This window comes from Myotis yumanensis, unplaced genomic scaffold, assembly GCF_028538775.1.
Source record: "Myotis yumanensis isolate MYYU_CA2020_CCGP unplaced genomic scaffold, mMyoYum1.0.hap1 SCAF_10, whole genome shotgun sequence".
Taxonomy (NCBI): Eukaryota; Metazoa; Chordata; class Mammalia; order Chiroptera; family Vespertilionidae; genus Myotis; species Myotis yumanensis.
Window position 1 is genome coordinate 46,091,693 of NW_027223761.1, and position 15,731 is coordinate 46,107,423.

Here is a 15,731-nt window from a genome sequence, read left to right on the forward strand (position 1 = left end):
AAATGACTTTAATTTATAGATTATTGGAAGCGAAATAAAGAAAAGCTACTTTGCCTTGCTAAATAATTCAAAAGATAAATGTTTCATTGTGAATTATTTTATTTATAAATATTTTTACTGATTTTTTAGAGAGAGAAGCAGGGAGAGGGAGTGAGAAAGAAAAACATGGATGTAAGAGCAGAACATCAATTGGCTGCCTCCTGCAGACCCCGTACTGGGTGGGGAATCGAGCCCACAACCCGGGCATGTGCCCTGACGGAATCAAACCAACAACCTTTTGGTGCATGGAATGACATCCAACTAACTGAGCCACACCAGCCAGGGCAGTTATTTTATTTCATGCCATGTTTAAATTGTTTAAATTGGCTCACTAGAACCTAAAAAGAAATGTAATAGAAATAAGATTTAAAACTTAGTTTACTTTGCTTTTATATCACATTAAGAACTTATATTTTCTAGTGGAAAATCTATTGAGAAACACATTTGAGAATATCCTGCTTGATATTTTTGTTTCTTTTGTGTTAACTCTTCACCAAGGGAAATCTGTTTTTTTTAGTGTGAGAGCAATGATGCCTCCTTCCTTGCAGCGTTTGGGGATTAAATATCTAATATGTAAAGTATCACACATTATATCTGACATACAATGGGTGCTTAATAAATTATTGCTCTTATTGATTTACCTAGTTTGTGATATCTACTACAACAACTAGAAGTAACCTTAATTATGCTTTACTATTGAGTTTTCTTTTTTCTCACTCTTCTACAGGTGTATCTACATCAGCAATCAAAATGGCATCAACCAGACTTCCTTCCCCCAAAAACTTAGTGGGTACCCCAACTCAGATTCTTGCACAGTTTCCTAAACAGCATCAACAGTCTCCTAAGCAACAGTTACATCAAGTGCAGCAACAGACACAACAACAGGTGGCTCAGCCTTCTTCAGTATCTCATCAACAGCAGCCTCAGCAGTCTCCTTTGCCACCTGGTATTAAGCCTACAATTCAAATCAAACAGGAGTCAGGTAACTGGGAAATGTTTACAAGATACTATAATCCTTCTCTTATCACCAGCTCTCAGAATACCACTAATATATATGGATTTACTTCCATATATAGTTTCCTCAATTACCAGATTTTTAAATTCCAGAATGTATTTTGAGACCCTCCTGTTGGAAATACCTATATAGAAAGAACTGGAGCTTGGAAATAGAAAAGGAATAAAAAGCAGTTTGCACAGCAGGAAGAGGTTTTTTGTTATTTTTTCAATGAACTCTCAAGAGAGATAAAGAATGCTGAGGAAATAAACCCATATTTTAGAATTATACTCTGGGACCTGTTGGGGTCATGGGAAGTGAACACTTGAAAAATTAGTCTGGGGGAGTTGTGTGTTAGAGGGCAGTTCATATTTATGAATAATATGACAAAATTTTCATGAGCAGAAGAGGTGCTAAGATTATAGACTACTAGAGGCCCGGTGCACGAATTTGTGCATGGGTGAGGTCCAGCCGGCCTGCCCTGATCAGGGCCTGGGGCCAGCTGGGGGGAGGGGCCGCAGGTGGATGGCCAGCTGGCCCCGCCCCCAATTGGGGTAGGGGGGCGAGGCTGAGGGCGGTTGGCTGGCCAGCTCCACCCCCTGGTCGAACTCCTGGTTGAACTCCCAGGGGACAATTTGCATATTAGCCTTTTATTATATAGGATTGTGTACAATGAAGAAGTTTGTGGTTTGTAGGATAACAATTTAGTAGTTTTTTGAAAGCATCTCCAGCACAATGGGAACTCAGAGGTAGGAGTCAATTACTATAAGTTGTCAAATCATAAAAGTATTGAATAGAAGGGCAGGTAGGATGGAGGCTGAGTCACAGGGAAATTAAAAAGCCTCTTAACATACTTAATATCTTTAAAAGAAAGGAAAATGGATGTTTTTTCTCAAATGAATCTGGACTTTCCTTGGTGATAGAACAGTAATTTGGAGGATCTGACATTTTCTATTTTATTTTTTTTGATAGGAACATTTATTTTTTTGAGATAGTTGCTGTATAACATTGTATTAGTTTTAAGTGTACAACATAATGATTTGATTATGTATACTAGTATAAGGGTAGGCAAAAGTAGATTTACAGTTGTGAGTGTGCAAAACAGTTTATTCTTGTATTATTTTCCATTTGAACAACTGTAGACCTCCTTTTCCCTATCCCTGAATACTGCAAAGTGGTTAGTTAATATCTATCACCACACACAGTTACAAACTTACTTTTTTATGATAACTTTTGATATCTACTTTCTTAGCAACTTTCAAATATACAGTACAGTATTGTTTGCTATAGTCACAATGCTACACATTACATCCCCAGGACTTACCCTATATAATAAAATGCTAATATGCAAATTGACCAAACGGCTGAACAAGCGGTCGCTATGACGTGCACTGACCACCAGGGGGCAGACACTCAGTGTAGGAGCTGCCCTCTGGTGGTCAGTGTGCTCCCACAGGTGGTGCCTGCTCAGCCAGAAGCTGGGTTCACTGCTGGCGAGCGCAGCAGCGGTGGCGGGAGTCTCTCCCACCTCCAAGGCAGCACTAAGGACCCCTCGGCAGACATCCCCCAAGGGGTCCCAGACCACTAGAGGGCGCAGGCCAGGCTGAGGGACCCCTTCTCCCCCGCTCCAGTGAACGAAATGTCATGCACCAGGCCTCTACTTTATGTTATAACTGGAAGTTTGTTCCTTTTACCACCTTCACCCATTTTAGCCAGCCTCTCACCTCTTGCTTGTTCTCTTGTATCTGTGAGCTCTGTTAGTTTTTGTTTTGTTTTGTTTTAGATTCTATATATAAGTGAGGTAATACAGTGTTTATGTTTCTCTGACTTATTTCACTTAGCATAATGCCATTCATGTTGTAAATGACAAGATTTCCTTCTTTCTCATGGCTGAATAATATTTCATGGTATCTATATACCACATTTCTTTTATAAAGTATTTTTTAAAAAATTATGCAGACTTCATGTTTTAAGTATTTTCAAAATTTCCCACATTATTTTTCACCCACATATAAGCAAACCTTAAAGTAATGTGTGATGACATAGTGATGAAAGAAACAACTCGTGAGTGAGGATTATTACCAGTTCATCACAGGCCTCAATCACAACCTTGTCAGTGGCAGAACCAGAGGGAGCAGTAATATATGCCACACCGCTCCCTGAAAGGCAGGAAGGCTCAGAGCTGATAGAAACTTCACCAAATTTGCTAAATCATTCGTTCTTCTCTGCCTTGGTTAATAATTCAGGGACTTCCTCACAGTGCTTTCCATGTTACTAAGTCTTATCCTTGCTAATGGTTCCAGTAACATATTGATCGATGGCATTAGAGATTTCTCCTCTCTTCACTCTGGTGTTAAACTTCATTGAGAACATTCATTCGCCTTATCTCCTTCAAGGCATGTGCAGTGTGTCCGAGACTGCTGTCCTGTGCTTTAATGCCAGTAACCTGATACACGGAGTTAGACTGAGTATATATTTCACAGCAATGGTGGCCATGAAGAGGTCTGTGAGCACACATTCTGGCAAATCTTTATTCTTGGTAAAGTCATTGCTAAATAATGACACCATTATTTCTCCGGCTTAACAAAGACCAAAGAGAATTTGAACATCATTTTCTTTTTTTTTCTTTTTCTAAAGTATATTTTATTGATTTTTTACAGAGAGGAAGGGAGAGGGATAGAGAGTTAGAAACATCCCTGAGTGAGAAATATCGCTCAGTTGCCTCTTGCACACCCCCTACTGGGGATGTGCCCGCAACCAAGGTACATGTCCTTGACCGGAATCGAACCGGGGACCCCTCAGTCTGCAGGCCGACGCTCTATCCATTGAGCCAAACCAGCTAGGGCATAGGGACATCATGTATATCAGATAATGCAACAAAGCCACCAAAGGAAGCCATCCTATTATCCCCTCTTGCTTGTGCATATGCAGTTGATACAGGTGTTAGAGTTTTATACATGTTATAGACCATGCAGACTCTTCTGGATTTTCATATGAATGTAATAATATAATGTGTGGTTTTCTTGTGACTGGCTTTTTTCACTTAATGTTTTCAAGGTTCATACATGTTATACCAAGTATTAGTACTTCATTCTTTTTTATAGGTAAATTTTATTTCACATTTTGTTTATCCATTTGTCCATTGATATACATTTGGATTATTTCTAATGAAGGCTGCTATGAATAATTCTGTGGAAAGTATTCATGTGTAAGTTTCGGGGTATTCCTAGGAGTGGAATTGTTGAGTTATATGGTAATTCTATGTTTAATTCTTTGAGAAACGGCTAAACTGTTTTCCAAAGTGATTACATCATTTTGCATTCCCATCAGCAGTTTTTTTACATCCTTCCCAATACTTGTCATTCTCTGACTTTTTGATTCTAACTATCCTAGTTTGTGTGAAATGGTATTTCATTTTGGTTTTGATTTGCATTTCTCTGATAACTAATGATGTTGAGCATCTTCCCATGTGCTTCTTGGCCCTTTGTATATCTTCCTTGGAGAAATGTCTATTTATATCTTTTGCCCACTTTTTAATTGGGCTGTCTTTTTATCATTGAGTTGTCTGAGTTTTTGTTTTAATATACATATTTTGGATATTAAGCTCTTATCAAATGTATGATTCGCAAGTATTTTATCCATTCTGTGGGTTGTCTTTTCACTTTCTTGATTATGTCTTTTGAAGCACAAAAGTGTTTAATCTTAATGATGTCCAATTCATACATATTTTCTTTTGTTGCTCATTTTTCTCAGTGTCATATTTAATAATCTCTTGCCAAATCCCATGTCAGAATGATTTTTTTCAATTATAATTTACATTCAGTATTATTTTGTATTAGTTTCAGGTGTACAGCTTAGTGGTTAGATAATCATATACTTTATGAAGTGTTCCCCTCAATATTTCCAGTACCCATCTGGCACCATATATAGTTATTACAATATTACAGACTATATTCCCTATACTATACTATACATATCTGTGACATTGTAATTACCTTCTTTTTAAAGGACTGTAGAATTATCTTGTGCAGCTCTGGGCCTGCTATTTTTTGGTGATGGGGGAGGAGCTCTTAAATATTTATTTTAAGGAAATTTGCCTATTTAGACACCTCTTTTCTGAGGTCAATTTTGATAAATAATATTTTTTTAGAAAATTATTTATTTCATCCAAATTTTCAACTTATCTGTAGGACTGAGCAAAGTAGTCTCTTATGATCCTTTTAAATTTTCCTCTGTGGTTATTTCTTTGGAAACTTCTTTTTATGTGCCTTAAGCATTGTTATTGTAATTTACCAATGAGATAATACTAAAAATAATTTTCCCCTCCAACTTCACTGTTTATGATTTATTATAATTAGGATTTCTTTATTTCTCTGATAATAATACTTTATTTATTGAATTCTTGTTATGTACTAGGCACTTTACAATTTTGATTTATTTAATCTTTACAATAGCCCTAGAAGGTATATAGTAGCAGTATATTTATTTCAAATGAGCAAACTGAGTCAGAGAGATTAAGTAATTTGCCTAATTATGCTTAGATGTCATAATTTTAACTTCTTTGTTGGCTATAAGAAATTTAAATTTAATGCTATTAAATAAGTAGATTTGTTTGTTTTCTAATGTCTCAATCTAATTGCCATCCAAATAAGTAATACAATTTTTAGTTGTCTATGGCAGTATATTCAATTCCATGAAATTAAAGTCCTGGTGTAATACATTCAACTCCAGAATTATTTCAGTAAAGTTATGGAGGAAAAAATGTTACCAAAATTATTCTTCCTCAGTTAACAATTGTTATTTAAAGTTGTAGTTATCATGAAATATTTACATTTTACATTTGGAAAGGCAATACAACAATTATAACATTTAAGTAAAATTTTTGAAAAATGTAAAAAAGAATCATAACCTTACCACCCTAATATTTTTATTTTATTTCTGCATATTGCCTTTAACTTCTTGTCCAAATGCATGTTTTATAGGTACAATAATAATGTATCCTTTATTATGTGTTTGACAAAGTGTGCTATTAAAAATACTTTTAAAAAGCAATCAATTTAAAAATAAATGTTGAAAAAGAAAATGTTCGTGCTCCTTTATAGTTTTCAACAGCCTTTATAGTTTCAGAGGTTAGAAAACTACTTGGTGCAGTTGGGAATATATAAAAGCTACATTAACATTTGTTTTTGACTTCTTATCCTAATCTTTCATGTCCATCTGCATGAAGCATTGTTTATTTGTCTGTAAAAGTTCAGGCCAATGGCTGAAAGCTCTTATATATCATAGACAAAAGAAAAACAATTGTTTTTCTTTAAGAATTCAATAGCTTTTATAATGTTTTAATTGTATTCTTGAATGAGAAATTGGGAATTTGAGAAACAAAAGTTGGTGAAGAATTTTTATCCACATGAACTTTAAAAGCTTCTCTTTAGTCAAGATGGAGTAAATGGAGTAAATGTTTATAACTACTGCCCTCTTGGGTTGGTATAAGGCACATGTATTTTAAAAAATAATTTGTACTCATATTTATCTTTCTTCTTTCAAAGGTGTTAAAATCATCACACAACAAGTTCAACCAAGTAAAATCTTACCCAAACCAGTGACAGCAACTCTGCCTACCAGTAGCAATTCCCCTATTATGGTGGTTAGTAGTAATGGTGCAATAATGACAACTAAACTGGTAACCACTCCTACTGGTAAGTTTTCTTGAGCATTAGTTTGTTTATTCATTATATATTCATTGAGTAATTTCTCTGTGTTTGACACTGGGGTTACAGATATTATTGAGACAATTCTTCAAAGAGGCCTTTCTTGACTTCCCACTTCCCTCCAACTAAAAAATGTTCTTTCTCTTTTTGTGGTATGGTCATCTATACTTTTCCTTCATAGCACATACTACAATTTCTATTTACTTAGGTACTGTTTGTTGATTTATTTAATATTGTTCACCTTATTAGACCATAAGCTCCCATAAGGATAAGGGAAATAAGGGACCATGTCTGTTTTATTATATATATTTACATTTGTGTGTATGTGTGTGTATGTATGTATACACACACACACACACACATTTATATAAAGAGAAAGAGAGAGAGAGCACGCTCTGTTCTGTTCTGTAAGTGATTAGTAAAGATTTCTTGAGTGAATGAAAGTGCAGTCCCAGTTCACAAGGGTCTCACTTTGATGAGGTTGAGAGTCTGTATTACATTATAGTGTAGTAAGCATTCCTCAGACTGAGGGAGGCACAGGATGACATTATGCCTAGATAGGAGAGCAACCAGGCTACGCCCAAGGAAGTGACGGACAGCACAGAACATTTATTTATTTATTTATTTATTTATTTATTTATGTTTGTTAATCCTTACCGAAAGATATTTTTTCTATTGATTTTTTAGAGAGAGTAGAAGGGAGGGGAGGAGAGAGAGAGAAACATCAAAGTGAGAGAGACATATCGATCAGTTGCCTCCCACATGCGCCCTGACCAGGGTCAGGGAGTGAACCTGCAACCCAGGTATGTGCCCTTAACGGAATCAAATCTGGGACCTTTTGGCGCATGGGCTGACACTAACCATTGAGCACATTGGCCAGGACAAGTGTGTAGAACATTTTAGTAATACCATCCTCAATCTTTTCCCTTGTCTATTTAAATGGGATAATAATACCTATGCCCTAAGGTTATTGTAAGTATTAAATGAAATTAAGTGTGTAAAGTCTCCAGCAGAGTGCTCAGTAGCTATTACTATTAATTAATATTAGAATTATTCATTGATATTATTTTATTTTATTTTTTTAATTTATTTTATTTTATTTTTTTAAATTAAATCTTTATTGTTCACATTATTACAGTTGTTCCTCTTTTTTACCCCCATAGCTCCCCTCCACCCAGTTCCCACCCCACACTCTGCCCTTAACCCGCCCCCCACACTGTCCTCATCCATAGGTGTACAATTTTTGTCCAGTCTCTTCCCGCACCCCCCACACCCCTTTCTCCCCCCGAGAATAGTCCACTCCCTTTCTATGTCCCTGATTCTATTAATTCACCAGTTTATTCTGTTCATCAGATTATTTATTCACTTGATTTTTAGATTCACTTGTTGATAGATGTGTATTTGTTGTTCATAATTTGTATCTTTACCTTTTTCTTCTTCTTCCTCTTCTTAAAGGATACCTTTCAGCATTTCATATAATACTGGTTTGGTGGTGATGAACTCCTTTAGCTTTTCCTTATCTGTGAAGCTCTTTATCTGACCTTCAATTCTGAATGATAGCTTTGCTGGGTAGAGTAATCTTGCTTGTAGGTTCTTGCTATTCATCACCTTGAATATTTCTTGCCACTCCCTTCTGGCCTGCATAGTTTCTGTTGAGAAATCAGCTGACAGTCCTATGGGTACTCCCTAATAGGTAACTGACTGTCATTCTCTTGCTGCTTTTAAGATTCTCTCTTTGTCTTTTGCTCTTGGCATTTTAATTATGGTGTGTCTTGGTGTGGTCCTCTTTGGATTCCTTTTGTTTGGGGTTTTCTGCGCTTCCTGGACTTGTAAGTCTATTTCTTTCACCAGGTAGGGGAAGTTTTCTGTCATGATTTCTTCAAATAGGTTTTCAATATCTTGCTCTCTCTCTTCTTCTGGCACCCCCATAATTCGGATGTTGGTACACTTGAAGTTGTCCCAGAGGCTCCTTACACTATCTTCATATTTTTGGATTCTTTTTTCTTTTTGCTTTTCCGGTTGAGTGCTTTTTGCTTCTTCTTATTTCAAATCTTTGACTTGATTCTTGCGATCCTCTAGTCTGCTGTTGGAACTCTGTATAATATCCTTTATTTCAGTTAGTGTATGCTTAATTTCTAGTTGGTCCTTTTTCATAACCTCAAGGGTCTCACTAGATTTCTTGAGGGTCTTACTAAATTTATTGGCGGTTTCTAGAAAATTCTTGAAAAACCTTAAAAGTGTGTCTGAATCAAGTGTGGTTTTGAACTCTATATATAGTAGTTTGCTTTCCTCCATTTCTGTCATTTGTGACCTGTTTCTTTGTCTCCACATTATTTATGCTTCCCTGTTGTTGATAGAATGGCTTTCTGTGCTAGGTGTCCTATAGGGCCCAGTGGCTCAGCTTCCACAATTACCTGAGGTGGACACTCTTGGTGCACCCCTTTGTGGGCTTTGTGCACAGTCTTGTTGTAGTTAAGCCTTGATTGTTGTAGGTATCACTGGGAGGAATTGACCTCCAGGCCAATTGGCTGTGAGAATCAGCTGTGTCTACAGTGGGAGAACTTCTGTGCTGGAGACACCCTTCTGGGGCAGGATTTGCTTCAGTGGGGCTTTGGTGTTCACTGAGTCTGCGCCCTGAGTGTGTCCCTCATGGATCTGAGAAGTTGTAATCTGGATGGTCCCACTCTGACCACTGGGTACACTGGCTCTTGGATATCTAAGGAGGTGCTAATTTAGCCTCTGCCTGAGGCTACCCAGCAGGAGCTATGGAGAGATCTGCAGATACCTCTTCTTTGTTTGGGGTTTGGAGGTGCCCAGATGAGGCCCAGCTGTGAAGCAATGCAAGCTGCTGTGGGGCCTTGGGCCTTCTTTTGGAAGTTCTGGGTCTCTCTGACCCAGCTGCAGTTTGTTAGGTAATTTTCAGATTGCAAAGGGCCAGGCCTTTCATATGCAAAAGTCTCTGGGCACAGCTTGAGTGGGGCGGGGTCTCAGGGAATCAACAGGGCGGAGCAAACAGCTATGGCTGATCCTCAGCCCTGCCCTAAGAGGCCCCGGGTCTCAGTGTCCTGGTAATCACTCCAAGCACCTCTGAGAGAAAGCCGCCCTCGAGTTCCGACCGATGCCAGACAGTCCAGTTTCTCCCCGTATGAGTCTGGGTCCCCAGAGACTCGCCCAGAACTGGAGTTCAGAGCAGTTGGGAGCTTGAGACTCCCTCCAGATTGAAAAAGACAACCGTGTCCTCAGTTGCCAGCCCTTTCCACGTGCGCCTCCGTACCTCTGCACTTTACTTCCGCACCTCCTCTGAGTCTCAGTGTGCTCTTCTCTTTCCTTCTAGTTGTAGAATTTCCACTCAGCCAGCCTTCCTGTGGTTCTGTATGATGTCCGTTTTGTCTTTTAGTTGTATTTTTGAAGTAGTTGTGGGAGGCAGCAATTTCCAGTGTTTACCTATGCCGCCATCTTGGGTTCCTTTTTTGCCAAAATAGCAAGTGGCTTATTTCCTGCTAATTCAGAGAACCAACTATGAATTGCACTCTGCGATCGAGGGGTAACCAGCCAATAATTATCTTTAGCATTAACTTGTGGTTTCTTCTTTCCGGTGTCCTGGAAAGTGTTCAGCTTCAGTTTCTCAGCTAATATGCTGCTAAAATAAGCTCCAATCTTTGATGGATTAATTACAATATTTCTGGCTGAGCCATGTTCGTCTCCCGTAAAGGCCGGCTGATTGCTGAAGCCTTGCTTTACATTCACAGCAGTGAGTTCATCCTCCTCCTGCTTTGGGTCCTGAGGGTAGACGTCCGGCGGCCCGAGCCGGGGGCGTTTCAGTGGTCTCTGCTCATAGCTGAGAAGCCCGAAGGCGGCCATGATCTCTCATGTTAACCGGCAAAATGAATGAGAGTTGGAGCTGGAGCTGGAGCAGCCGCCTCTGAGCACCAGGGAGCAGTACTTTGCAGACAGACTCCCTCTCTCCCCCTTCTCACTGGCTTCCATTGATATTATTTTAAATTTGCATAACTCTTACCAATTTTTTTGAGGATGGACAGTATTTAGATGATAGAATCTAGATAGTGTAAAATGATACCTGTCTGAAGTTTATAAGCTATCAGCTATTGGCCAGTATGTAAAGGTCTGTACAAACATTGCACTTAATCTCCCTTAGGCTCTATTATTTCCATTTTCAGTGACAAAACAGAGACTTACATTAAGCAACTTGCCCAAGTTCATATAGTCAATAAAAGGCAGAACTGGAATTTGACTCCAGATCTCTTTGATTCCAAACCCAGTGCTTTACAAACAGAAATTGTGGTAAAATATACATAACATGAAGCTTACTATTTTCACCATTTTTAAGTGTGCAGTTTGTTAGTATTGAGTACATTCACATTATTTTGCAGCCATCACCACTGTCTAGCTCCAGAACTTTTTCATCTTCCCAAACTGAAACTCTGTACGCATTAAATAGTAACTAGTCTCACCTTCGTCCAGGATTTGGTAACTGCCATTCTACTTTCTGTCTCTATGCAAAGCCTGTGCTTTAGAGATACCATTATTCTTGTATTAAATCTATCATACTTCCCCCAAAACTTTTTACCACTTGGTACAAAGATATTAATGTTATGTATATATGATTCCTTATGTTATGGAAAGGTAGCAAAAAATAATATGTCGCCGAAACCGGTTTGGCTCAGTGGATAGAGCGTCGGCCTGCGGACTGAAAGGTCCCAGGTTCGATTCCGGTCAAGGGCATGTATCTGGGTTGCGGGCACATCCCCAGTAGGAGATGTGCAGGAGGCAGCTGATCGATGTTTCTCTCTCATCGATGTTTCTAACTCTCTATCTCTCCCCCTTCCTGTCTGTAAAAAATCAATAAAATATATTTAAAAAAAAAAATAATAATATGTCTATACTTATGTATCTATATTAGAGTGTTTCTTTTTTTAAAAGACAAACGCTTTAATTTGAAATTTTTTCTGGTTATAATTTAACTGATTCAAACTATCTGTATAACATTTACCTTGCACTAAATTTTTTTTTCTGATTCAGATGTATGTTTGTAAATTTAAACTAATTCTACTTAATGTTCCTCCCTTCCTCCCTCTTTTGGATAGGGATTGTATTTTTAAGTGGTGAATAATTTGCTAAAATCATTTATTTGGGAAGGGGGTTGTTGAAAATGGTTATCACAGTGACCTCTGAATCTAATTATCATGGAAAATTTTTTTTCAGTTGAAGAAGGTGTTATTTTAGTCATTTTCATTCTCCAAGACAAATTGTTCTTAGTTTAGGAATGGGATTTCTGAGTTACCAGATTTGTAGGAAACTATAACAGGCTCATTTGGTTAGTTTTTAATTCCTCTTTAGGAAAAGGAAAAAATCCTAGAAATAGTGGGGAAGAGTGTAAGATCCTTTGAGAAAAATATCTCTACAGGTCAGTTAAAGTTAAGGAAATATGGAAATAGTGAACTTTTTAGGCTAAAAAGGAATATTCTTGGCAGCAGCATCTTTAATCTCTAGTAAAATGATGGCATAATCTTTAAAAGATGGAAATATATTTACAGGGTAGCAGAGTACAAAACAGTAAAAGTTTATAACATTTTAGGCAAACAAAACTGCCTTATTTGCTGAGTGCTGACATTGAGTTTGGCACAGAGACAGCATAAAACAGATGCACCTTAAAATCTATAACAGAAATAGCTAAAATGCTCTGGCAAGAAAGACAATTAAGTTTCTTTCGGGCTTAAAACTAATAGAAGAAAGGTGGTGGGAGAAGGAACAGAGTTAGTTAACTTTTTCTGGGGTTAGTAATTTGATGCAACACATCACAATATTTCATGTGTAAAATTGTTTCAAATTGACTTGGCTATAGTTCTTTTATGGTGCTTTGAAAACTGGCTGTAAATTGTTACTTAAGTCTTGACACCTTGAAATTCCATTTTCAAGTTAAAGCAGTGTAGATTACATTGAATTATAGTAAAACTGTATAAATTGTCATTCTTCTGTAAGCATTGACAAGTTTTTCTTTTGGCTTTTCCCTTTTTACAGGCACACAGGCAACCTATACCCGGCCCACAGTGAGCCCATCCATAGGTCGGATGGCTGCAACCCCTGGAGCTGCAACCTATGTGAAAACAACGAGTGGTAGCATCATTACAGTAGTACCCAAATCATTAGCTACCTTGGGGGGAAAGATAATTAGCAGTAATATAGTTTCTGGTAGGTATCTCTGAAACATGTACAAGATATAGGTGATTAGTAAGAGGAAGAAACATATTTCAGCTGTTGAAAGATTCTGTTTGGTCTCAGTTTTCTGATTAGAAATCTAGAGCTTTTATTTAGTCTTGATGTTTAGCGATCAGTTTTTTGGTTCTAGTATTAAATCTTCACATATTAAGTTTTTAATCATTTTAAAATAGAAAGAAATAAATATTGCTTTTAATCAGAGTAGAAAGATTATGGCTTACATTTGCATAGAGATTTTTTCATTATAAAATATTCTTCTATTTGTTCATCTATTTAGACCTCATAACTCTGAGATAGTTGGCATCATCTCCAGTTTAGAGATACAGATTTAAGGTTACAGAGATGAAATTGACCTTCTAAGATCACACATTCTAAATACTGGAAGAACTAGTATTTATTTATCTAAATGTGTTTGAGGAACCATAACTCATAATTTCAATTACTAATGTCACTTTAGCTTATTAAAAATAAAAATATTTGAATATCTTTGCTTTTCACCACTTATAAGGACTGTTTACTTTTAAAAAATATTTTACTTAGATAGTGAAGGCTAATTGTTGATATTTTGGAATCTTACCTGGATTTTTATGAGCTCATTAATTCCTGAAGTAATTTGCGTTGTGGATTCTGAAGTGAAATGTTAATATGATTTTTGTTTTCAATGATTATTATTATTACTAGAGGCCTGCTGCACATATTTGTGCATGGGTGGGTTCTGGCTGGCCTGCCCCGATTGGGGCGGGGTGGGCCTGGCTGGCGGGGAGGGGCTGTGGGAGGTAGGCTGCCTGGCCCTGCCCCTGACCGGGGTCGGGGGCCCGATTGGGAGTGAGGCCAGCTGGGGGGAGGGGCCATGGGCGGTTGGCCAGCCCACTCCCTGATCAAACTCCCAGTCAAGGGGACAATTTGCATATTAGCCTTTTATTATATAGGATTTTTTTTACCGATAAATTTTTTTTTTTAATTTTAAATTCTTTATTATTTAAAATATTACATATGTCTTCTCCCCCCCATTGACCTCTTCAATTATTATTATTTTTTTAATTAAAATGATGTAAAAAATCTTTGATCAAGCAAGCCCTGTGGACTTTAACTGTCCACCATTTTTGTAGACTAGCCATATTTTGTATGCCCGAGATGAATTGTTCTAACATTTTAAAAATGAAGGGATTGACATTCCTGGCAGTCATATGATGTAGCTGATAACCCAGGGAGTGAAAAAAAAAAAAGCAAAGCAGGGCATGGTATTGGCATAAAGTACTATATTTAAAGCTGTTAATTTTGGCTCTACTTTTAAGTATAAGTGGGAAAATCTAACATTTGCTACACTGAGGAGGGTGAAACTAGTAGGGAAAGAATTATCATACTCCAGATTTTAAGAGGCTATTTTAAATAACACAGTTAAAACTCGTTATAATGTATTACCTGACAATATCTTTAAATAGTATAGAATACATAGTTAAACATTTCTTAAAAATGATTATGTTTTTCATTGGTATGTAGCTTTTTATGACTCTTAAATGTTTTTCTTTACTTACATATGAATTTATGGCACTATAAAGCTGGAAGGTATGTTTAGATGTTATAAGGCCTCTGTTTTCAGACGTTTATGATTTAGCTGCTTTTGTAGTAGGTTAGAGCAATGCAAAGCAAGCACAGTTTTCTAGAAGCAAAGAGGTGGTCAGATATAACATTTATAGATTTTATCATTGTATACATTTTACCCACCTTTCTGTTTAACTATAAAGCAGCTCATAGTTGCTGTTTCAAGTATATGGGTATACATGAGAAGAGTTCTTAAATTTTCAGCACTATAGGATACATTTGGCACACAGTTGAAACAAATCTATTGCATGGAGCTCATTTTGTCTGGACCTCTGCCTCACTGTTTGACACTTTTATTCTAAAGAACTTACCTCATTTCTGACTGTTCTAAACTGATCCTTATGTTACATATCAATTTCCTTTATAAAGGTAGTTCTCCTATTTTATTTTTGTTCTCTGTGACACCAGGATTATAGATTAGTTTATTACTAGTTTTCACTTCTAAGCTGTCTATTTATAGTAAACTGGTAAGCCTGGTTGGATGAATTTAGACAGTTTCTGCTTTCACCCATGAGCAGATAGATGCTGGATTCTAGAGTCTGTACACACCCCAACCCCATACCACTGTTTCCCAACAAAGAAAGAATACTTTTCTTAAAATACACTAAAAAATCTAGCTGTAAGAATAGAAGACTTTAAAAAGCGAGACATTTTTCCTCATTGTGGGGAATTTGGAAAATATAGAAAGGTACAAAGAAAATTAAAAACTTAGAATTTTTATTATCCAGAGAAATGTGTTGAAATTTATTTATTTATTTATTTTTAAAATATATTTTATTGATTTTTTACAGAGAGGAAGGGAGAGAGATAGAGAGTTAGAAACATCGATCAGCTGCCTCCCGCACATCTCCCTCTGGGGATGTGCCCACAACCCAGGTACGTGCCCTTGACCAGAATCGAACCTGGGACCTTTCAGTCCGCAGGCCGACGCTCTATCCACTGACCCAAACCGGTTTCGGCGAAATGTGTTGAAATTTAAGTGTATATGTTACAGTCCATTCCTTTTTCTATTCATTTCTTTGTATAAGTGTGTTTATGTGTGTGTGTGTGTGTGTGTGTGTGTGTGTGTGTGTGTGTGTGTGTGTGTAGTTAATTTGAGAGCTAATATAATCAGTTTTTCTCTTTTTTATATAATATTCTTTTTCTATTCC

General features: G+C 37.1%; 1 protein-coding gene across 8 annotated transcripts in view; it reads left to right on the plus strand.

Annotated features, from left to right (window-relative positions):
* EMSY (EMSY transcriptional repressor, BRCA2 interacting) overlaps nucleotides 1-15,731 on the plus strand; it is a 94,662-nt gene that overhangs the window by 35,346 nt on the left and 43,585 nt on the right. For all 8 annotated transcript variants that reach the window (XM_070425655.1, XM_070425657.1, XM_070425661.1 and 5 more), the window contains 3 exons: nucleotides 767-1,021; nucleotides 6,580-6,729; nucleotides 12,781-12,951. In XM_070425655.1, the coding sequence (XP_070281756.1) occupies nucleotides 767-1,021; nucleotides 6,580-6,729; nucleotides 12,781-12,951 (576 nt within the window). The remainder of the gene's footprint in view (nucleotides 1-766; nucleotides 1,022-6,579; nucleotides 6,730-12,780; nucleotides 12,952-15,731) is intronic.